This window comes from Polyodon spathula, chromosome 8 (genome assembly GCF_017654505.1).
Source record: "Polyodon spathula isolate WHYD16114869_AA chromosome 8, ASM1765450v1, whole genome shotgun sequence".
Taxonomy (NCBI): Eukaryota; Metazoa; Chordata; class Actinopteri; order Acipenseriformes; family Polyodontidae; genus Polyodon; species Polyodon spathula.
The window spans coordinates 18,015,825-18,040,180 of NC_054541.1; the positions used below are offsets into that span (position 1 = coordinate 18,015,825).

The following is a 24,356-nucleotide window of genomic DNA, read 5'->3' on the forward strand; positions in this document are numbered from 1 at the left end:
GTTTGTGTAATCTATATATATATATATAAACTTTTTGTCACATGGCTACAGAATCTCCAGAGTGATTTTTGCATACTTCAAAATGGGATTCAAGATGAGCTTTCTTGAGTAATGGCTTCCTTCCTGCCACCCTACCATACAGGCCAGATTTGTGGAGTGCTTGGGATATTGTTGTCACATGCACACTTTGACCAGTCTTGGCCATAAAAGCTTGTAGCTCTTGTCAAGTTGCCATTGGCTTCTTGGTAGCCTCTCTGATCAGTCTCCTTCTCCACCCAGTTTGGAGGGACGGCCTGATCTAGGCAGGGTCTTGGTGGTGCCATACACCTTCCACTTCTTAATAATCATCTTGACCGAGCTCCAAGGGACATTCAAGGCCTTTTATATTTTTTATATCCATCCCCTGATGTGTACCTTTCAACAACTTTGTTCAAGAGTTCTTTTGAAAGCACCTTGGTGCTCATGGTTGAGTCTTTGCTTTGAAATGCACTACCCAGCAGAGGGAACCTACAGGAACTGCTGAATTTATATTGAAATCATTTGAATCACTACAATTTAACATGGGTGGAGGCCACTTAACTTGGTGTGTGATTTCGAAGGCGATTGGTTACATCTGAGCTAATTTAGGATTGCTGTTACAATGGGGGTAGACACTTACTCAACCACGCTATTTCAGTTTTTAAACGTAATTAATTTGTTACAAATTTCTAGAATTTTTTTTTTTTACCTGGAAGTTGTGGGGTAGGATGTGTAAATAAATGGAAAGAAAAAAACATTAATACTGTGGTCGGAAATGGCTGAGCGGTGACGTCAGGCCAGAATTAGGAAGAACAACACAGTTAACTGTAGTTCAAAGAGACGCGCCCTGTTTATTAAAGAACAATAAATAAAATATTTTAACAAAAATAAACTTGCTCTCAGAGCACAAAAAATAAAGGTTCAAACAAAAATAAATCTTGAACACAAAACACTGTCAGGCTGGGCAGTAGCTTTCACGGCACTTAAGTCTTTGTTTCGTTTCGTTTTAAATCTCTTCTCTTCTCTTCTCTTCTCTTCTCTGTACACCCCACCCAGAGTGCAGAGAGCTGCAGATATTTATACAGGTGACCATCTCCCAATTAGCAAGAAATTAATCACTTAATTAATTCGGGAGATGGTCACCTTCTACACAAGGTTTAGTTCATTGCTGGCAGAGGACGAGTTACTCCCTCGCCTCTGCCAGAACACATTCCAAAATAAAAACAAAACAACAACAAAACAAAACGCACAGATTTTATATTTTATTTTTATAAACAAATCACCAACATTATATATATATATATATATTATACAGACACAAAATAACACAGGGGCGGAAGGAGAGACCCCGTTCTAAAAATAAATACTGTACAGGGCTGCTCGCCCTGTTACAAATACATTTTAATTCCAGGCTATAAGGCAACAAAAGGTGAACATTTTGTCTCAAGTCTCAAGAACCGACTCAATTAAAAGTGGAAAGTCTTGAGAAGGCACAAGCTCAGTTTTCTACAATGAAGGGGGCTCTTTGCCATTATCTCCCCATTTAGTATTCATTGCTGTTAAGTAAGTCAAAGCACAGAGGAAGCGAGCAAACACGGTCTGTCAGTGGAGCATTGAAAGTGATTCAGGACTTCCTGCTGTTATTAGAAAACGGATGTAAGTAAATAGCGACTGGTGGACTACATGCTGTAAAGAAACACATTCGAAATTACTGCAAGATTACATTCATACAGAAACAGAATTATTTGGTATATATTTATTACTTTCTTTGTATTCAGTCATAACTGACTGTAATGCTAATTGCTAATCTATGTTTTAAAATGTTTTAAAATCAATTTTCTCACTGCTTATTAACTTTACTCACATTATCACTTTTGTTTTTTACATTAATTTGCTTTACAGTGGACTGTCTGGTCTGATTGCATTCCATTGGAGCAAGTCCTTTAAATGCCTGCATATTCCACATTGAAGTACAGAAAAACAAGAAAAAATACCAAAACGGGGACCAGTGGCACTATTGCTTGTGCTCATAAGAAAATGAAGTATGATTTTGAAACCACCCCTCATTTAAACAATCCCTTTACAAAACGACTTTGTAATAATGTCCTTACTGATTATTTGTGCACTACCAATATTTAACACAAAGTGATGGTAGAGATATACACATACCAGAGCCGTATATAGAGAAAGATCGGCCAACTGTCGGCACAGCCGTCATTTTGTCACCCTCTGCAATGTAAATTTGTGAGGAAATCTGTGGTACAGAAATGTTTCATTTGTTTTAATAAGTTATTAAAATCGCATAGAGAAATTGTGCTTGGGTTAATTTTATTAATTAAAAACATTACTGATGAAGAATACCAATTCATCATCTATAAATTGAGGGCTAAACCTTTGCTAAAATGATTTTGTTCCTTACCGCCAGCCAGCATCACAATGTTTAAATAATAATAAATAAATAAAACCCTGCATACCCTCTTCAGTATTTATTTTATTTTATTTATTCCTGTTACTGATTTGACTTGTGAACAGCTGATTGCTGTTATTATTTGATCAGGAGAGTCGGTACTAATAAGTCCTAGTCAGTCCAGATTAGGACATATTACTTTCAATTTAAGAGCAACTCTAAAATACTGTCCTGTCTCAAAGTGCCCGGTAAGTATTGGAGCCTGTTGGAAAGTATAGATAGAGATGAGGCAACCTGGCAACGTAATTGATTAGCCTATAGATATATATATATATATATATATATATATATATATATATATATATAGCTCTGGAAAAAATTAAGAGACCACTGCAAAATTATCAGTTTCTCTGGTTTTACTATTTATAGGTATGTGTTTGGGTAAAATGAACATTTTTGTTTTATTCTATAAACTACTGACAACATTTCTCCCAAATTCCAAATAAAAATATTGTCATTTAGAGCATTTATTTGCAGAAAATGACAACTGGTCAAAATAACAAAAAAGATGCAGTGTTGTCAGACCTCGAATAATGCAAAGAAAATAAGTTCAGATTCATTTTTAAACAACACAATACTAATGTTTTAACTTAGGAAGAGTTCAGAAATCAATATTTGGTGGAATAACCCTGATTTTCAAGCACAGCTTTCATGCGTCTTGGCATGCTCTCCACCAGTCTTTCACATTGATGTTGGGTGACTTTATGCCACTCCTGGCGCAAAAATTCAAGCAGCTCGGCTTTGTTTGATGGCTTGTGACCATCCATCTTCCTCTTGATCACATTCCAGAGGTTTTCAATGGGGTTCAGGTCTGGAGATTGGGCTGGCCATGACAGGGTCTTGATCTGGTGGTCCTCCATCCACACCTTGATTGACCTGGCTGTGTGGCATGGAGCATTGTCCTGCTGTAAAAACCAATCCTCAGAGTTGGGGAACATTGTCAGAGCAGAAGGAAGCAAGTTTTCTTCCAGGACAACCTTGTACTTGAACTTGGCTTGATTCGTGCGTCCTTCACAAAGACAAATCTGCCCAATTCCAGCCTTGCTGAAGCACCCCCAGATCATCATCGATCCTCCACCACATTTCACAGTGGGTGCGAGACACTGTGGCTTGTAGGCCTCTCCAGGTCTCCGTCTAACCATTAGACGATGAGGTGTTGGGCAAAGCTGAAAATTGGACTCATCAGAGAAGATGACCTTACTCCAGTCCTCTACGGTCCAATCCTCATGTTCTTTTGCAAACCTCAGCCTGGCTCTTCTTTGCTTCTCATTGATGAAGGGCTTTTTTCTAGCTTTGCACGACTTCAGCCCTGCCCCTAGGAGCCTGTTTCGAACCGTCTTCGTCGTGCACTTCACCCCAGCTGCCGTTTGCCATTCTTTTTGTAGGTCACTTGATGTCATCCTACGGTTGCTGAGTGACATTCGAATGAGTTGGCGGTCAGCCCAGTCAGTGGAGAGTCGTTTTCGCCCTCTGCCGGTCTGTAGCTTTGTTGTCCCCAATGTGTGCTGCTTGACCTTGTTCTTATGAACCACCGTCTTTGAAATTTTAAGGATCAAAGCAACCCAACGCTCACTGTATCCCTCTGCCAGTAAAGCCAGAATTGAACCCTTCTTTTCCTCACTCAAAACTTTCCTTTTCAACTCTTTGGGCATGGTCAATAGTTATTTTTTTATTCAAATTACTTTTGAGGTACTACTAGCACTGTTTTGCCATCCAGCTGGTCCTATTGCAAGAGGATAGTGATGACCACAGGAGTGGTTTTTATACTTTTCCTCATTAAATAAAATTTGGTTCAGGTGATCCCCTAATCAGTACCTCATTCAGTAGAATGAGGTGTGCCTGTGCTGGAATTCAACAGACATTGGAATGGAATGGCTGCCATTCATGTATAGATGCTAATTTAAGAAAAATTTGCAGTGGTCTCTTAATTTTTTCCAGAGCTGTGTATATATATATATATATATATATATATATATATATATATATATATATATATATATATATATATACTGTATTTACTCAAATTTAAGTTGCACTTTTGTAGCCAAAATAAAAGTTCTAATTTTTGGGGAGCGACTTGGATTCGAGGTTTTTAGTTAGGGTACCAAATTATGCATTTGTGCATGTCAATTACTCTGGTGCACTTGAACAAGACCAACTGTACACAGTACTGCCCACTACAGATATTACTCTAATCATTTCAACAAGTACTATACTGGTAATATTATAGTATTACACAGCCTTTCGAGATGCAATCGAAAGGGTATGTAATACTATAATATTACCAATATAGTACTTGTTGAAATGATCAACGTGGGTCTGGCTTCAAAATGAACAATCATTTATTTATAAAGGAGGAGGAGCACAAGAAACAGGAACACTAAGGTACTGGCGGATTCTCCATCGCTCTCTGATTCTCTAACTTACTCACTGCTATTATGGTCTGTGCCTGGTTTAACTACGGGAACCCTAGTGTAAATTCTAAAGTCCTAACTCAAACGTAAAATTAACTACACATTTCTGTCTTGCACTCATTTTGCTTGCGAACTTGACAGAGTCACGTTGGCCTAATTAAACAAACAAGGACAATAAAGCAGACTGCAATAAAGTTCAAGGTCATTTACCCTTTCCCAGCTACCATAAACTGCAATGACTGTATTTCAATACTGAAAGTACTGTAAGAACATAAGAAAGTATACAAATGAGAGGAGGCCATTCAGCCCATCTTACTCGTTTGGTTGTTAGTAGCTTATTGATCCAAGAATCTCATCAAGCAGCTTCTTGAAAGATCCCAGGGTGTCAGCTTCAACAACATTACTGGGGAGTTGATTCCAGACCCTCATGATTCTCTGTGTAAAAAAGTGCCTCCTATTTTCTGTTCTGAATGCCCCTTTGTTTAATCTCCATTTGTGACCCTTGGTCCTTGTTTCTTTTTTCAGGTCGAAAAAGTCCCTTGGGTCGACATTGTCAATACCTTTTAGAATTCTGAATGCTTGAATTAGGTCGCCGCGTAGTCTTCTTTGTTCAAGACTGAACAGATTCAATTCTTTTAGCCTGTCTGCATATGACATGCCTTTTAAACCCGGAATAATTCTGGTCACTTTTCTTTTTACTCTTTCTAGAGCAGCAATATCTTTTTTATAGCGAGGTGACCAGAACTGAACACAATATTCAAGATGAGGTCTTACTAATGCATTGTACAGTTTTAACATTACTTCCCTTGATTTAAACTCAACACTTTTCACAATGTATCCGAGCATCTTGTTGGCCTTTTTTATATATATATATACATACACACACACACACACACACACACACACACACACACACACACACACTAAACACAAAATCTAAACGCAACATGCAACAATTTCAAAGATTTTACTGAATTAAAGTTAACATAAGAAAATCAGACAATTGAAATAAATTCATTAGGCCCTAATCTATGGATTTCACATGACTGGGAATACAGATATGCATCTGTTGGTCACAGATACCTTTAAAAAAAAAAAAGGTAGGGGCATGGATCAGAAAACCAGTCAGTATCTGGTGTGACCACCATTTGTCTCATGCAGCGCGACACATCGTCTTCGCATAGAGTTGATCAGGCTGTTGATTGTGGCCTGTGGAATGTTGTCCCACTCCTCTTCAATGGCTGTGCGAAGTTGCTGGATATTGGCGGGAACTGGAACACGCTGTCGTACACGTCGATCCAGAGCATCCCAAACATGCTCAATGGGTGACATGTCTGGTAAGTATGCAAGCCATGGAAGAACTGGGACATTTTCAGCTTCCAGGAATTGTGTACAGATCCTTGCGACATGGAGCCGTGTATTATCATGCTGAAACATGAGGTGATGGCGGCGGATGAATGGCACGGCAATGGGCCTCAGGATCTCGTCACGGTATCACTGTGCATTCAAATTGCCATCGATAAAATGCAATTGTGTTTGTTGTCCGTAGCTTATGCCTGCCCATACCATAACCCCACCGCCACCATGGGGCACTCTGTTCACAACGTTGACATCAGCAAACCACTCGCCCAGACGATGCCATACATGCTGTCTGTCATCTACCCGGTACAGTTGAAACCGGGATTCATCCGTGAACAGTACACTTTTCATGCATGCCAGGGGCAATCGAGGGTGAGCATTTGCACACTGAAGTCAGTTACGACGCCGAACTGCAGTCAGGTCAAGACCCTGGTGAGGGCGACGAGCCCGCAGATGAGCTTCCCTGAGACAGTTTCTGACAGTTTGTGCAGAAATTCTTCGGTTGTGCAAACCCACAGTTTCATCAGCTGTCCGAGTGGCTGGTCTCAAACGATCCCGCAGGTGAAGAAGCTGGATGTGGAGGTCCTGGGCTGGCGTGGTTACACGTGGTCTGCGGTTGTGAGGTCGGTTGGACGTACTGCCAAATTCTCTAAAACAACCAGGAAGTGGCTTATGGTAGAGAAATGAACATTCAATTCTCTGGCAACAGCTCTGGTGGACATTCCTGCAGTCAGCATGCCAATTGCACACTCCCTCAAAACTTGAGACATCTGTGGCATTGTGTTGTGTGACAAAACTGCACATTTTAGAGTGGCCTTTTATTGTCCCCAGCACAAGGTGCACCTGTGTAATGATCATGCTGTTTAATCAGCTTCATGATATGCCACACCTGTCAGGTGGATGGATTATCTTGGCAAAGGAGAAATGCTCCCTAACAGGTATGTAAACAAATTTGTGCACAAAATTTGAGAGAAATAAGCTTTTTGTGCATATGGAAAATTTCTGGGATCTTTTATTTCAGCTCATGAAACCTCATCATTTTTCGTTTCCATTAATCTATATAAACAAATGCACGTTGACACCTGAGAATAAAGAATAGTAAGACTACCTGAAGTTGAACTAATAACTTAGTACACTGTCCTCACAAATAAACACAATAAACCAAAAAAAAAAAAAAAAGGCGGAGCGGAGAAAATCAGAGAAAAGAAATAGAAGACTCTTGAAGCCGAGGCTGTAAAAATTTACAAAAAAATAACTGATTTGTTCAGTCGTTCTCATCCACCAAGTCAGAATATTGTCGAGCCTAGTGAAGAGAAAACAGATGCTGAAGAAAATGACCCTGAAATTGATCAAAGAAGTGAAAAAGAGTTACAAATCCTTGACCCTGCGACAGCCACACACCAGAGAGAACAACAAACCGCTACTCCTGTTTGTGAACAACAATTTGTGGAATTAACAGGTAATCTAGCACGTAGGCAAGCTGTGAGTGTTACTGAGGAAAGCTTGCCATAACAGGAGGGTAAAAGATGACAGGATTTAAATGAAACCAGTAGCTCTCCATCTAAGGATAGTTTAGAGTCTACATTTAACCACTTCACTTGTCCTAATACATGTCAGCTCACTTTGTTTTTTAATTATCACCCAAAACATCAGCAGTCTTGGAATAAAGAAAGCTGTCAATCGCAAGGATGGAACAAACCACAAGTGACTGACCTACTGCGAGGATCAAAATGCTATATTTTGCTCAGTCTGCCTGGCAAGTGTTCTGTAACAAATCTGTTCACTGAAGGAATGAAAGACTGGAGACATATTCATCAGAGAATCAAAGAGCATGAAGAGTGTCATGCACAGAGCTTGTGCAGAAGCTTACTTTTTGAAGACCAGCAGTGCAGGTATTTACTGTTTTATAATCAAAGGTCTGTATGACGAGAACAAGTACGAAAGCGACAGCAAGTACTGGAGCGGGTGACAGACATTGTGAAAGTGAGAAGCAAGCATGGACTCAGCTATAGGGGAAAGAAATCAGAGGCTGCGTACACTTTAGGAGGACATTTTTTCAGATCATGGCAATTTTTCTTTTTTTGTTCTTCTTAGCAAGTATGACGTTTGTCTGCAAGAACACGTAAGCGATTGCATAGAAAAAAGCAAGAAGTCGCATTCCTCAGGAGGAAAGGGCAGAGGATCACTCATAACTGCCTTCTAAAACTTAATACTGCTATTGAAACAATTTGACAGCTTATTCAGGAGACTGTCACAAGTGAGTTAAGGGAAGCTGGAATGTTCTCAGTGCAAACCGACACAACTCAGGATATCATTTCAAAAGATCAGTGCTCTGTTATCATTCGGTATGTAACAGGTCACGTTCACAAGCAGCTCCTTGCACTGAGACTGTGAATCTTCAGCTGGGGAATACTTGTTTCAGTTGCTGATGTGGGTTCTCAAGTCTTGCAAAATCGACATAAGAAAATGCCCTGGCAACTCAACTGATGGAGCAGCAAATATGCAAGGAGAATATAAAGGCTTCTCTGTGTGGCTATCAAGAGTCCCCAGACCAAATTCATATCTGGTACTATGCACATTTACTCAATTTAGTACTGTCAGAGACTACAAAGGTTGTGAATTCGGTTTGATGAATTCGGTTTGTTGAATGATGTCGCAGTGTTTATTCAGGAGTCATATCAATGGATGAGTACATGGGAAAATGTCAGTCAGGACACTCACCATCGAAGACTCTATGATCGGTGAAACTCGCTGGTGGTCTAAAGATGCAGCACTGACAAAAGTATTTGGATCATTTTCAAATCTGGATTCTGTTTTCTATGTTGACCTTATTTTCACATTGGCAAGGATTCAAGTGAACCCGAGATCTAAACCTGACGGGTGTATAAAGGTGAAAGAATATACAGAATCGCTGCTTAAATACGAGACAGTTCTCACAGCTCAAATTTTCCTGCGCATATTTGAATTGACCTCATTGTTGTCAAAATATCTCCAAACAGATTTTGACGCTGTTAAGAAAACTGCAGATAATTTTGTTGAGTGGGCAAATGACAAGCTGCAATAAGTGGAAGATTGTGAACTTGAAGTACAGGCCGCTGTGCTGAAAAAAGGTTACAGAAAAGGAAAAGCATGGCAGGCGAGTCCGCTCATGATGAAATCATATCTGATGCTATTACAGCCTATAGGATTCAAGTCCACAATGTAACCCTTGACACAATCACTTCACTGAGAGCATGCACCACTGTTTTCTCGCCAGCGGAACATTCTATGCAGACTTTGCTTGTCTAGGAACTTCCCCGACATAAGAGATCATGGACTTCAGACACCGGCGCGGGAAGAATTAAGCAAACGCTTGCTTAAATTTAAAGAGCCACAGTTGAAAATTTGCGGTGTGAATTAACGAGTCTAGCTTTGCACTGGGACAAGCTGAAGACATCAGCGCTAGAAGAATACACAGTCAGAGTGGCAAGAGAAACTCCTGTGAAAGACCAGAAGAGTACGGAATGTGGCGACAAGGAAACTGAGCTGGTGAACAAGCAACGCTCAGCATGTAGAACTGTGCTATCTGTTGCTATCAAATTCTAGGGTGATACAATCTTTTAACTGATGCCTAAAATGTGATTGGCTTGGCCTACAAATTCCTACAAACTCTATCTTTCACACAAGAGAGAAGTTGTTCATCAAGAACAGCCAGAGGAGCAGTGTTTCCCAGGAGCATTTTAAGTATTTCATACTGATGGCAACAGAAAAACATGTTCATATGAGGCTTGATTTGGATGGAGTAATGGACAGGGTTGCACACGGAGTGAACTCCTGCAAAGCCTGCTCATTCCGTAAGGTAAGATACAAGTATTTTCTTATTTGTGTGGCTTGTTGCTTATAGGGATGTAAGCACAGTATATGGCCTGGAGGTGGATATGTAAGGAGAACAATTGTATTTAATTTGCTAATCTAAATAATGAAGCAGGCGTAATTTAAAATATATTACTTTGTTTCATTAATACGTACAGGTTGAGCCCCATCAAATTATTTTATTTTTACAAATTAAGTTTTATTTAGTTCTATCCACAAAACAAAAAAAAAAAAACATTGTTTTATTTCGTTCTATTACATCTAGGCCTTCATATTAATAAAATAAATCAGGTATACAAATAAAAATAGACAGGCGTGTTCCTCTGGTGTGTGTATACTTCATGTTTTAACTATATACATATTTTTATTAAACATTATACGGCTACGCTTTTAAAAAAAAAATGTTTTGACATAAACAGACCTAACACAGAAAAATAATTTGGCATAGAGCCCACAGCCTGAATGTGGGCTAGTGTGCTTTAAACGCCAGGGCTGATTCTTCCGTCCCTGCCCGACACTAACGACAGACAGTAATGCCCTCTTATTACAGTTCTGTTGCTTAATTAGTGCTAGATTTATTAATGTTGGAATTTAAAAAGCAATTTGATATGTCCCTAGTGTGCCCTGAAGTTACAAGATCTTGGATCATTGGTGGAGTGCGGATTCTGTTCAATCCTTCAAAACGAACTTGAAAACCTATGTATATAGTTCGACCTTTGCAATTCCCTAGACCTGCTTCTCTTAATTGTCTTGATGTAGTTCTGTATTCTGTGTACAGTGCTCTGAGGTGTGCATCTCACACAAAAAGCACTTTGTAAGTCTGTTTGCTGTGATCTTAACTGAATTCTTCCTGTTGTTTAGATTCTTCGTAAATCACCCTGAGTCCTCAACACAGTTTAACCATTAAACTGACCCCCAGCAACACTCTGACCCCAGAGGAAGGTTAATGGTGTCCATCTTGGTGTACCAGATACAATGCTTCCCTTTATATCACATCATTGGTTATAAGTCAGCATTGTTCTGGCTCCCATTTGCCTCATAATGCCATTCCAGCAGCAGCCTCATTCTCATTGTAAGGCAGCACACAAACAGCACAGTCTTGTAACTATGGCTCTTGACTACAGCGTTATAAAAAGGGGAAGCCCCTGTACTGTAATGACTGGAACAGAAAAGGACTGAAACACCAAGAAGAATGTTTAGATACTGCAAGTGAGATATTTCATACTCGTAATGAGTTGATCTTTTAAGGTAGAGTCTTGGTGTCCAGGTTAATTCCCTTTGTAATGTTTCTGTTTAATGCACAGCCTACCCCTTTAACAGTTCATAACTGATATTAAGCTCATTTGCATATCTCTACCCAAGTAGCGGATAGATTATTTTTTGTGGGTAATCAGATTACTTTGTCTGGTTGTGGTAATCATTAAGGAGGAGAGCTAGAGAGCGGTTCAATACTCTGTCATGCTGCAGAGTACGAATTGTTTTCTTTATGGGTATTCTCTCTAACTCTTTGTCATATTAGCAAAGATGCATTGAGATCGTCTTATACATGCTGACCAACACCTACAAACAAAAGGGGGCTTTTATTTTACTTGCAAGAGTGTGGTGGATGTATTATTTTCAACAATGAATACTGCACCCTGCATACAATTCTTCACACATTCAGACTGGATGACAATACCAACCGGGAGGCTTGGGGCTGGATGTCTGGCATGCAAGCCTGCTGCCTGGACTTCCTCGATTTATCCGTGAAGCATCTCTGCGGCCGGCACTGTGAGTTATCCAGGAGTTTGGGGTGGCCGGCTTATGTTCCGGTAAAGGAGATTTCGGACTGCTGCCAACTGCAAGGACAAATATGAGGAACACAGTCAGTGCAAGAGCCTCAGTACAGAACTAATCACATGAGAAGATAAACTAGAACATACAGTATGAAAACAAACTCACTCAGTAAATCAGGCATTCAGTTAGGCTGGGCTTGTAAATTAAGAGCTCACCGTTGACACTACAAATTCCAACTAAGCAATGTTGTAATATTAGCTTCTAAGACAACATTACTTTTTTATAAACACTTTTAAAAATGTAGGTTTTTAAGTCACTGATAAATGCAACAGCAGATTGTCAGGGATCTATTTTACTTTATATTTTCTTCTTTTAAAAAGGCAATATTTTTCTGATATGTCCAACGCAAACTCATTTCAATTCTGTCCTCCAGGGGTGAAAGACTAGTGAATTAGGCCTCTACTCCACCTCAGCCAACCAACCAAAACAAAAACACCTTATAGATGCTGAGTAGGTGGGTTGATATCAGATTCACAGCTTCCTGCTTGTATTGTCAAGTGTTTTCATGATAAACAAGTCTATCAGAAGACGATGTAACCAGTAGCAGAAGACGAGCCAAGGCAAAAGTGTGTGAAATAAAATTCACTACATAAATTATGCTCAGTTATTTCCATAGCAACTGATTCACTCATATATCTGGCCCATGTGGCTTTGTACTTTAAGCAATACTACAATAACAAGTAAGACTACAAAATGATTAGTATTATAATGTATCTGTATCTTGCACTTGATTTTACTCCCAAAGGTAACTGTATTCATGTTTTTGTAATTTGAAATGGTTTGTATCTATTTATTGTACTTATTACTTGCTCTTAATGGAATTTACTCTTGTGAGTAAATATTTTTTACTATAAGTTTAACTGCTCTTAGTCAAAATCGCTCTCAACCCTAATTATCTCATTTGATTTTGCTTACTTACTGTGACCATTGTATTTTATAACTGCTCTTATTGGTATTGTGGTATTTTGTAATGTTATATTTTGTAACTAAGTCGCCCTGGGATAAGGGTGCCTGCTAATAAATAAATAAATAAATAATACAAATAAGTAGAACATGACCCACAGCCACTGTATAAATGTGTACAAATGCTAGTGTGACACACAGACAGGCATGATGTTGGTTTCCACCCAAAAAAAGTGGGTTCCGATATTTCTCAAGGAAAAGCACAAAGTCCTTTTCTTCAATTAATAACAGGTTTATTATAATACATGCAGGGAATCATGTCCCAAGTACAGAACAGACAAATTTCTCTTTCTTACAACTTTATAAGATTTAAAATACCCCTTAACACAGGACAGATCCCCTCCCCCGTCTCTGGCATCTAGCCAATGGTAAAGCAACCTGTTAATGAGTGTATGCCCCTCACCCAGCTAAAGCCCGAATTTCAAAGGGTGTTTTGAAATTCAAAGTAATCGGATCTCATCCTGTTTCCCTAGACAGATGGGGTGTTGGAGGTTTGTGAGTCTACAGGGGGGAGAGATAGTTAAGGATGTATTTCTTCTTATTATAACAAGATAATTGTAAAATGGTTAAGACTGTCTGTCCATGTTGTTACATGATCTGAGTGAGATACTTAAACATGAAGGAACAGAAATGTTCAGGTTTCTTAATGCACACATACACAGAAATGAAAGTAGTGTGTGTACCCCAATTGAGATGTGTTCAAAAGATGTGATATGTGTTTGAGGTAGCCTTTAAATGGCTCGTCAACAAGAAATGACCATTTACGTTAACCAGCTATTGTTGTGTTTATTTTCTTGGGTGTGTCAGTTGTTTTTTGTCGTCAGCTTCCAGCAGTTGTTCGTTGGAAAAGGTGTCGTTTGTTTATTTAACCATCCCCTCAAGAATATGCAACTTCAGATGACGTTATCACTTGCTCCCACTTCCTCTGCTAATCTTTATGAACTAACAGCGCAGAGGAGATTTGTGAATTTAGTCACCCAAGTGCACGAGATGCGCGCTGTAAACAGACAGATCATTTAAACCAAGCAGAATAATATCTGCTGCTGTTTCTCTTTTCCGTGTAACAACAAGGCACTGTGTAATAACTAAAAGAATGTCTTAACCAAGTGTCATTACGACTGGATAAGGGCTTCTCTAGATATGTGTTAAAATAGAAGTGTGAAATATGGATGGACAGACGGACTCCACTGACGCTCCAAAGTGTGTGACACCTCGTGAAGGGGATTGTTCATCCAAACCAAGGGATAATTAGGATTCTTTTATCCAGGATTTGCCAGAACATGCATATAAAACTCCCCTTCCTTGTGACTAGCTGGAAATAGAGAACAAACTCAACACACTGCAGTCACAAACATTCTAGCGTGTCCTTTTTTGCTGTAGGGTCCTCTTGTTCACACAAAACAATCAACTGTGTGGAACGGAAGAGAGGGTGATAAAAGATTCACAATGCTTTACTGTCTAACCGTCGATGGCATACTTACTTGCTTACAGTACATGCATATGTGTGCTTAAACCTTTCTCTAAGCTGTGTTGACAACCTCCACCATAAAAGTAAATTATTGGTATATAAGGTACTGCAATTCCCAGCCCAGGTTTGAACCAGTGCTCACAGGTATATAAAACTCTGGTCTTGCTAGCATGTGTTTTTATGATCACTATGCTACTTTAACTTCCAAAGTATTCTATCAACCAAATACCCCATCTTATAATTGTATAATTATAATTGACTATCCCAGGTTTATTATGTTTAATTATATCATTAACTGCTTTAATTGGTTCAATTAATCTATTTAGAAAAAAGTTCAGACTTCTGAAATATTCACAGAGTAAATAAAATTAATAATTCAACAAATGATTCCATTTAAGGTTTTAATTCTTGACATTTTTTTTCAGCACGTGAACTACATATTCACACTACAATGTGCATGGTGAAAAATAATTAATGTATTGACTTTCTTTTAATGTTTCTAAATTCAGCACCATTGAGTATTTAATAGCTATGAATGAAAACAAATGAAGTGAATGGCAATCATGTCTTATCTAGGCAGTATGAAAAGGGTAATAGTGAACCCCCAAAACATTCAATAACATAATGGTTTTACTTTCAAGTTACTGTAAGCTCCAACCACCAGGGCAAATACAGCTGCTGTATGTTTATCATGTCTAAACTGATATGAGGTGTTGACTTTTTTGTACTGCATATAGAGTGCATTTTATAATGACAATTGGTCCGTTTGGTCAGAAAACCAAGACTTTTGTGTATTTCAATGGCTGATTTTGCATGAAAACCACAGACTGTGTCAAGAACAGAAAAGAGCCACCCACCTCCTTGGAATCTGGAACACGGATGGGTACCACAATAGAAATGGAGTGCTGGAGCCATGAAGCTGTCGATCGTCATTCCATTTCTAATCCCATTTTGTGAAACTAAAACCTGAATCTCTGTGACACAGATGGGTGTGTGGTTATGAATATGGAAGGCCAGGCCTGGAGTTGGTGGGGGGGGGGGGGGACGACTTCAAACCATGTTATCCCAATAGCAGTTACATTAACATCTGCTCCAGACACCCCTGCTGTGCCTAAAGACAAATAAGCCCTCCATGCTGTATGCTGAGGGCTTGCAGTTAATGTTCCCCAAGGCTGTGTCAGAGCACTTCACTGAAAGAGCCCTGCAACCGCATCAGAAAATGGCAGCACACGTCCCTGGCTGGGTGACTCGACAAGATCAGGAACCACTAGCACCTACTGTTTGTATTTTTCAAGATAATCACCACAGACAGCGATATGATTTTAGACACTATTTGTCTCTACTGTGGTGGGTGTACAGTGCATTATGCACATACATTTATTAACGCTCTCCCACATGCTTGCTCTGGTATAGCTGCTACACATACCATCTCCAACTATGTTATTTGTGGCAGGCTCTCATGCATCTGCATGCTAGCAGGTACAGTAGATCAACTTTCCATCACATGCATGTTGTCATTTATTTATACACATATGCAAACAGACTACACAGAGCTCAAAACACCTTCTACAAATTATATATTCCATGTGTGCCATTACATGTGTGATTTTTGTATTTAACACGGATGAATTAGCACAACCACACTTACATTTTCATTTATTGTCTGCCATGTTTGTCCATCAAATACATGGTATGTGGGCCTTGGTAAAATACCTCTGAAAATTGCAACACTCATATGCACATTTCTCGTGAGGCAAGTCTGTGTTTATTAAGACAGGGTGAAATGTCCATATTAACTGATAAAAAAACTTAACGACATAATCACAGGCAGGCAGATGTTTCTGCCACGAAACGCCCCAAGCACAAGAGGATTACCTTGTTGTGATACACATGAAAGGAGACTCTTCAAGAAGGTGAACAAAATGAATGCGTGCCAAGCTCATGAGTACTTGCATCCTGTAGGTGTCCTCATAGATAAGAGAGCTACTGTTCGAGACTAACAGACTCTCTTTCAGCCTAATTATTTACAAAGGGCTTTCAATAAAGTGGTCACGGCTATGAATTAGAGCCCACACCCCTGTTAATGTAATAGTCAATAAGGCCTTGTCACAAAGACGGCTGCAGTGGGTGATGTCAGATCAGAACCAGGAACCAGGAAATAAACAACAGAGAGGTGGGGTTTGATGCAGCTGAGCGATTGTTCTCGCCCAGTATTTAATAACGAAACAGACAGAAAATAAAAGGTTGAAAGTCAAATAAGGCACAGGACACGGCACTCGTAGCCAAAACAAAAAGACAAACAAATTGGACTATACAGACAAACACGGTGAGCTGATATTTGAACTATTATTACGATTATTACCTCCGTCTCCAATCCCGTTCTCCACTCACCGAACACACAACCCCGACTTTTATGCAGCTGTACCAAAACTCGATTGCTAATCAATCATTCAATTGGAGTCGCGGTACAACTGCACGTGAATTAATAAAGTGCAATTCCCCGTGCTCACATATTGTTACATTTTACCTGCACGTGAAGTGCTGCGCAATCCTCGTGCCTAAATACAAACATACATTTTAAACAACTCCTGTTCCACAGCCCCATTTATATCCCGTGTACCAATGACTATACACCAACAGTAACACACAACACGTAACATACAACACAAAATACACAAAGGGGCAGGGCAACATTGACACAGGCCTGTATGGACCACTTGCTTTTTGTTGTTGTTGTATATATCAAATCTCATCTCGCAAACATATTTTTCACAGAAACAAAGATTCTCTTTTTAGTAAGTTGTGAACAACGTATTTAAGTTGAGAAATAAATCTCCCAGTAGAATGTACGTTATTACCTTCTGGACTAACATGCGTAACTAGCAAACACGCAACAGTGCTGAAAATGGTCACTGAATTTATTAAGTTTCTTTGAACAGAGACACTTACTGAGTTTATGGGTTTGATTCTCATCAAGTACTTGTACTTTTTTTTTTTTTTTTTTTTAATTACGCTATAATAAATCAAGGATATCACACTTTCAGTATCACAAATCTAATATTTATAAGTCTGCTGTGGCTACTTCCAATCAAGTTGAGAGTTCCCCCTCCCCAAACTGAAACTACTGTGGACGACTGCTTGGAAGTAAGTGTACTTGATGTAGCTGTGAAGTTGCAACACTAAAACAGAAGTGGTACATGCTCTGTCACTGAAAGACATAGATGTCACTTGTACATTTTGTCATCCTCCTGATGTGTGCTCAAGTTCCCCGCCTCCGACGTCCTGGAAGCGTTAAAATGGCAGAGCTCAGCAGAGCCCAGATTCTTCCACATAGCAAAATGCTGTGTTGATTTATGTTCATCTTCAAGAATGATGTTTCCTTGCTCTGATCAAACCTCATAACCCAAGTCTCTTAATAGCCAAAGGGATCTGTGGTGTTTGTTTCATGTTTATATCCGTGTTTCACAGTCAAGAATTTCCTGTCCAGCTGCACTTCAGCTTCTGCTTCCAATTCAATGCTAACAGTGTTGTTTCCAATTCAATACTAACAATGTTGTTTCCAATTCAATGCTAACAGCGTTGCTTGGCAGCACATTCTCTAATAACCTTTCTTTGAGTTTCAACCAGAACAAACTCCTATTCTTGCTCAGATCGTTCTTATATCGTGGTATATCCACTGCTATGATAGACAACTCTGGCAACATATCCTAAGATGGACACATTCTGTCCAGGATTTCAGTTTGCACTGGTGGAACAACTGGACTCTACTGGTAGACAGCATGTCTACAGGTACAATTGAAATGCCTACTGGAATTACCTTGACCACTATGTGTCTGGCACAATCACCGCCTGAACCACTTTATACCAGACTCTATTATTATTATTTTTACTTTCAAGGAACCAGAAAAAAAGTTCTTAACAGAAATTCCTATAAAATCAGCAGTCCTGCCGACAACTGCACATTAAAAATGGTATTGTACATACAGTATCCACTGAACAGATACCTAAAAGTACATTTTATATAAACCACATACTACAAACGCAGCACTACAAATGGTACTGCTTGTATTTACTTTTTGTGTAAACAACATTTCTATCAATAAGAATGTTCCTCTGTTGTTGCTACAGAAACAACACCTTGATCAGCTTTCTAGTTGAGAGTGCAGAGCTTTGAAATAAATCAAATTAAATCAGATTGAAATACAGAGCTCATTCCTGGCTATTAGGGATGTGTGACGGGGAACTCCCTGTCTATATGAATACGTTTGGAACTGGCAGGGAGGGGGTTAAATTTCTCCTTGCCAGAAAAACATGCAAGAATGTGGCTGGAGTTCTAATTGAATAATTATTGATTAATTGAGCTCCAGCCACAGGGGATAAAAGCCAGGGGAGAGGCCCTGGCTGGGTGAGTGTGTGTTTTCTGTTTGGGGTGTGTTTTCTGTTTGAGAGTGTTCGTTTGTTTGGGAGTTTTGTCTTTTAAAAGAAAGGAGTATCTTGTTTAAAAACCTGGAACCTGGCTGTTTATTTTGTAAGTTCATTTTGATTATTTATTTTTGAACCTCTTTTTGTTGGCCCTTGTGCCTGTTTATTTGATTGTTTTATTTAATAAAGAACTTTATTTTGCCTTTACTCTATCTCTGAGCCTCAATCCACTCTGTCATCCTGTCACAGGATGGTGTTAATCTAACTTGTACAGGCATTGCCAGCATGCCCCTCACTCCATGCTTCCTATACTGGTGACTTCTAACAGAGGAGTTCCATTCACTGATGTTGTTCTGTGATTATCAGAAACATATTTTGGTGGAACCCCCCAGGTCCCGTGATCTTGCACTCCCTCCTTTGTGCCTGATACGGTATGCAATCTGTCAGCTTGTTTATTGTGGAGCAAAGCTTACTGGAAATATGTCGCTTAGTGTGATTAGGCCAAGCTATTCCTCAAGGCCATTGGTTTGCTAACACTGACATGTACTGTTTTTGCCAAAAAGCAACACTTTATTCCCATCTTTTTATGTGATTCTGGTAAAGTTAAGACTGCCATGTTCTGGCTTTCAGTTCAAAATTAATCCAGAGAAAAGAAAAAGTTCTTCCAAGATCAGTCCCGTGCACTCAGATCATGTCTTTTAGCATTACCTACTGGTTACTATGTTACAACATAATTTATTTTTGTACTTAACTCCATTTGTTTGCTTGTGCTAATTTCTTATGCTTTCTGGAAGACCATTATAATCATTACTGTACAGTAGGTGCTTCATGTGCAAACAGCTGCTTCACACATTCCTTTCTAATTTTTCTAACACACTGCAGAGCACTTGTGAGATCTCAAAGAGTGTTGACTTAAATAAGCTGGAACTTTGCCAGACACACTTTTAAAGAGAAACAAGTAGCAGAGAGAGCTTATCTGGCACAAGGATTCAGCCTAGCCAATCTACTACCCAATTCACTCTGGTGTGTCCTTTAATGACACTCCCAGGTTATAGGCCTATTTGTTAGCATTTAAAAAGATTCTACTTTTTTCAAAAGTTTTCTGAAGCAGTATTACAGAAACCAAACTGTATATCCATTGTAAACCCAGTTTCATAACACTGGATTACTTCAGAGTGTGCTCTTGTGAGATAATGTCTCCATTAAAGATCAAAACGTGACCCCAACTGACCAGGAAATGGCTGTTTATTTTTAAAGAGCACCAACCTGTTTCTCTGTTGGTTACACATTGCTAAGACAATAATTATTAGCAAAAAAAGTTATGTTGAGCTCTCTAGTACTCTAGGAATTCTTTAAATTGACAATGGATTTCAAAACATATCTTTTTAAATCTCCTTCTTCGTTTCAACACTTGAATCAAGTGCTCAAGCAGGGATGGGGAGTGGTCTGATTCACTGTTTCCAAATGCCAGAAATAAACTACATTGCAACACAATGGTGCAATCAATCCAAGGTTAAAAGGCCATTTGAAGTAGATTAGTCCTGCAGATGCAATATTTACATTATCTTAAGCTATATTATGTTACTACCAAGTTTCATGACAATTGAATAAGCAATTCTCAAGATATATGCAAAAATGTAAGTGTGAAACACATGGAGGGAAAGACAGACACCCCTGAACACCTCCGGAATCTGATATTTTCATTAACTTATGCTAAATAATGTTAATGCCAAGTTTCATGACAACTGAACAAGAGATTCATGCAAATGTGTGCCGTACATACACACTGTACGATCACTTCCACTATATCCCCTTAGCAGAGGGTTTCATCCCCAGCGGGGGACAGTAACAGTATTAATGAACAGCAAACAGAACAACAAAAAACTAAAGATACTTGGAACTAAGTTACAGTTATTTGTTAAAACAATCTGCTTGGTCAGATGTTAAAGTCAGGGCCTGTCCTGTCTTTGTCCACAAAATCATCTTAGGAAATACCAGCTTGAACACAAAGACTCCAACACTGCAGTCCGGCAGCCATGCCAAAAAGCTACTAACCCTATCACATCCCAGTGAGCAACAGCCTAAAACCACCACCTTGTTAAAAAGCATTAAGATGTATACTCTTTATTTGATCAGGTTTAAGACTTATAGCCATCCACAGCATCATCACAGCGATATCACCATGTTGTTTTAAATCACATCTACAGTAAGGATGGGAACAGCAAAACACTGAACAAGGTAATAAAGATGAAAGCCTGCATCTTTGGGGCACTTTTCCAGGTACGCTGCAAATCATATACATGCCTTCCTGTTTTATGGTGTTTGCAATCATTCTGAGTGCTTCTGTTGCTCAAATACTGAGTTATGATTTTTTTTTTTCTACAAAATACACTGAACAGCCTTCCTCATTCAATTTCAGTCATGCAATAAGCTCTCTCTCTCTCTCTCTCTCTCTCTCTCTCTCTCTCTCTCTCTCTATCTCTATATATATATATATATATATATATATATATATATATATATATATATATATATATATATATATATATATTAGCTCAAAGAGCCAGCTGCCCAACGTTTCGATATGCTGTACATATCTTTCTCAAGTGAGCCACACAAACTACACAGCCTCTTATCTATGGTTTCTCCCTACAGTGTTAGAAAGGGGTGGGGGGGCACTGTATATAGATATACACACATATACACAGAGAGTAGGTGAGGTTCAACATAAAACAATCACCACCTAATCATTGTCAGACAGGTTCAGACAGCAACTGTGCCCTTGAGAGCAGCCCTGTCCATTCTTCTAGTACATTCTCTATGGGGTTGTGGCAGTGTGCCCAGCCCCTGTGTGTATTTTATGTTATATGTTGCATGTGGTGTGTTAATATTGGTGTACAGGTAATGGTATATGGGCTATAAATGGGTCTGTGTAGCATGAGCAATTTAAAATATATATTTAGGCACGGGATTGCACAAATTAGTTCACGTGCTGGGGTTCAAGTAAATAATTAATTAGTAATTGAATCCCAGCACAGCTGTATAAATAGTTGCACAATTCACTCACTCAGGGTGGTGTGTTCAACGAGTGGAGAACAGGTGTGGAGAGGAGAAATAAAAAGTAAGAGAAATAATAGCATTGCTACTTCGTGCTGGAGGACCAGCACGGTACTTGCTTGTCTGTTCGTCCACAATTTTGTCTGCCTGTTCGTTTGGCCGTTGTGCCGTTTATTTTGAGTGTTTTGTTTTGTTTGAACCTTTTGTTATACCGCAAACCGGCACCAGCAAGAGCATTAACCATTTCACTCGCAGTGCTGTGTGTGTTTCTTCTGGGTCTGACGTCACCGCTCAGGCCAGCTTGCCACGGGGGTCTATTCCATTGATCTAAATCAATGGCTGCCAACATTTCCAGGATGAGGAGCAGTTACAGACCACTGCCAGCAGCACAAGACCAAGAACACAAGGGTCATTCTATGCCATCAGCAACTCCATACAAATACGGGTCATAATTTCAGAATTATCAGGATTTTTCAATTAGCTCATCATACACGAATCCCCCAAATCCCAGTTTGATAGCTAGCACTTTTCACTGAAGCAAAGAAAGTGTTTAAATGCAGAAAAATGCTAGAATGGTCTTAAGGACCATAGTCCAGACAGGATCATATACTTGCACAATGAAATAAGATGATTCTGCATAATAAAATATCTGTAAGACATCTCAATCTTCTACGGTACACTATGAGGCTGGATTACGAAATGTGTGTAACTTGCAGGAACAATCCCCATGCATCATCTGATTTGACTCTGCAACGAATATGAAAATCACAATGGTATTCCAAAACACAAATAGCTCAAAAGGATACTAATATATAAATTAGCAATGTCTTATTGACAATTCTCATGAAACCAGGCAGCACAGTAGAGCATAATTGACGCTAGGCTTGATGCAACTCAAGATATTCTCCTGATGCATCACATTTTAGTGAGTGCGGCAGTAAAGAAGCCTGGCTTTAGCCTCTGTGCTCAATGCACAAGGATGATTACAGCAGCATTAAGCATGCTCCAGGACACAGGAATGAAACCGAAACAATTAAAGATGAAACACGCTGCAGAAAGAGGAGATCCATCAAACTGGGGGGGGGGGGGGGGGGGGGGGGGGGGAAAGTCTGAAATCAGCATAAAAGTGCATCAGACAGGAGGAGGTAAATGAAAATGATACAGTATGGCAGAGTTAATTAGCACAGTCTTTCAATACAACATAATTACATGCAACAGGAAATGATTGCAGGACATGGATAAACACTTAAAAAAAAACTTACTGGAAAAATTTTATGCACTTGATAGGAACAAATATATCCTGAAAGTTAGAGAAATTGGCAGGGCGATCAGATGTTCGTGAAATTGGAAAAAGGCTTGAAGCAAGCAATCTTCCTCACCATCTCCAAGCTGGCACATTGTATTTGTATTTGTGACCGAGTGTGCTGCCTCTTGAATCGAACTCCTGTGCTGAAGGGTCAAGCAAGTTCATCTTATTGTGTGGATAAATCCCATAGCCTTGCCTCAAACTGGGGGCTCAGCATGAAAGGTATCCCAAAGGGTTGCTGCCTAACACAGCACAAAACAGAAGGAGGAGGTTAGGGGTTACTGCTAGTGGCATTTAGCAATGCTGTTACACTACATACATTTTGATGCATTTTATAGGATTTAAATAAAAAAACGAAAGACAAAGAACCAGATTTAATAAATGTTAAAGAGAGGAGGTGCATCAGAAAAACAGCGGAGAGGGCGATGTCATTATGTGCAATTTCCCATGCTCGCATATTACATTTTACCTGCACGTGATGTGCTGTGCAATCCTTGTGTCTAAATACAAATATACATTTTAAAATCACTCGTGCTCGTAACCCATATTTTAATCCGTGCACTTTATACATAAACACCAACAATGCACAATGCCATAGGGTTACAGTGTGCTTTCAACACATGCAGAATGATTGGGGTTTACAGTGTGCTTTCAACACATGCAGAATGACTGGGGGTTTACAGTGTGCTTTGAACAGATTTTGTTACACTGGATATTTTGCCCATGTTGTGTTTTCAGGTAACAGTCGCTGTGAACTGAGTGTGTGATCACCAAAAAACCCCAAACCTACCAGCATTTGCACTCCAGTACTCATAAAACAAGGTGCTAAAAGACTTGCCGGAAGATTCATTTTGCGATGCTCGGGTATTAAAAATAGGTTTGTGGTCAAGAAAAAATGACTTGAACACAGCATCAGTGCTTAAACATCAGACAGAAGAATATAACTACACAGTTTCTGCCATCAGTTCATTATCAGATCGTTGTCATATTGCCTTTAGCACACTGAGCATTTCATTCATAGGTCCACAATTTAATGATCAGTAAAATATGTTTAAATTATTTATATTCTAGCAAGAAATAGTTAACAGTGGTTAACAGTGGAGCCCCAAACTGTGTTTATGTTACTGGATTTACAGTGGGTACTTTTATTCTTTAGTCAGAATACAGTCTTAAGTCATTACAATGTCTTTAAAA

At 39.3% G+C, this 24,356-nt stretch overlaps 1 protein-coding gene across 4 annotated transcripts in view; it reads right to left on the reverse strand.

The window, feature by feature from the left end:
* Positions 1-24,356, reverse strand: part of LOC121319545 (FYVE, RhoGEF and PH domain-containing protein 4-like) — a 132,015-nt gene that overhangs the window by 30,260 nt on the left and 77,399 nt on the right. For all 4 annotated transcript variants that reach the window (XM_041257099.1, XM_041257101.1, XM_041257100.1 and 1 more), the window contains one exon: positions 11,793-11,948. In XM_041257099.1, the coding sequence (XP_041113033.1) occupies positions 11,793-11,948 (156 nt within the window). The remainder of the gene's footprint in view (positions 1-11,792; positions 11,949-24,356) is intronic.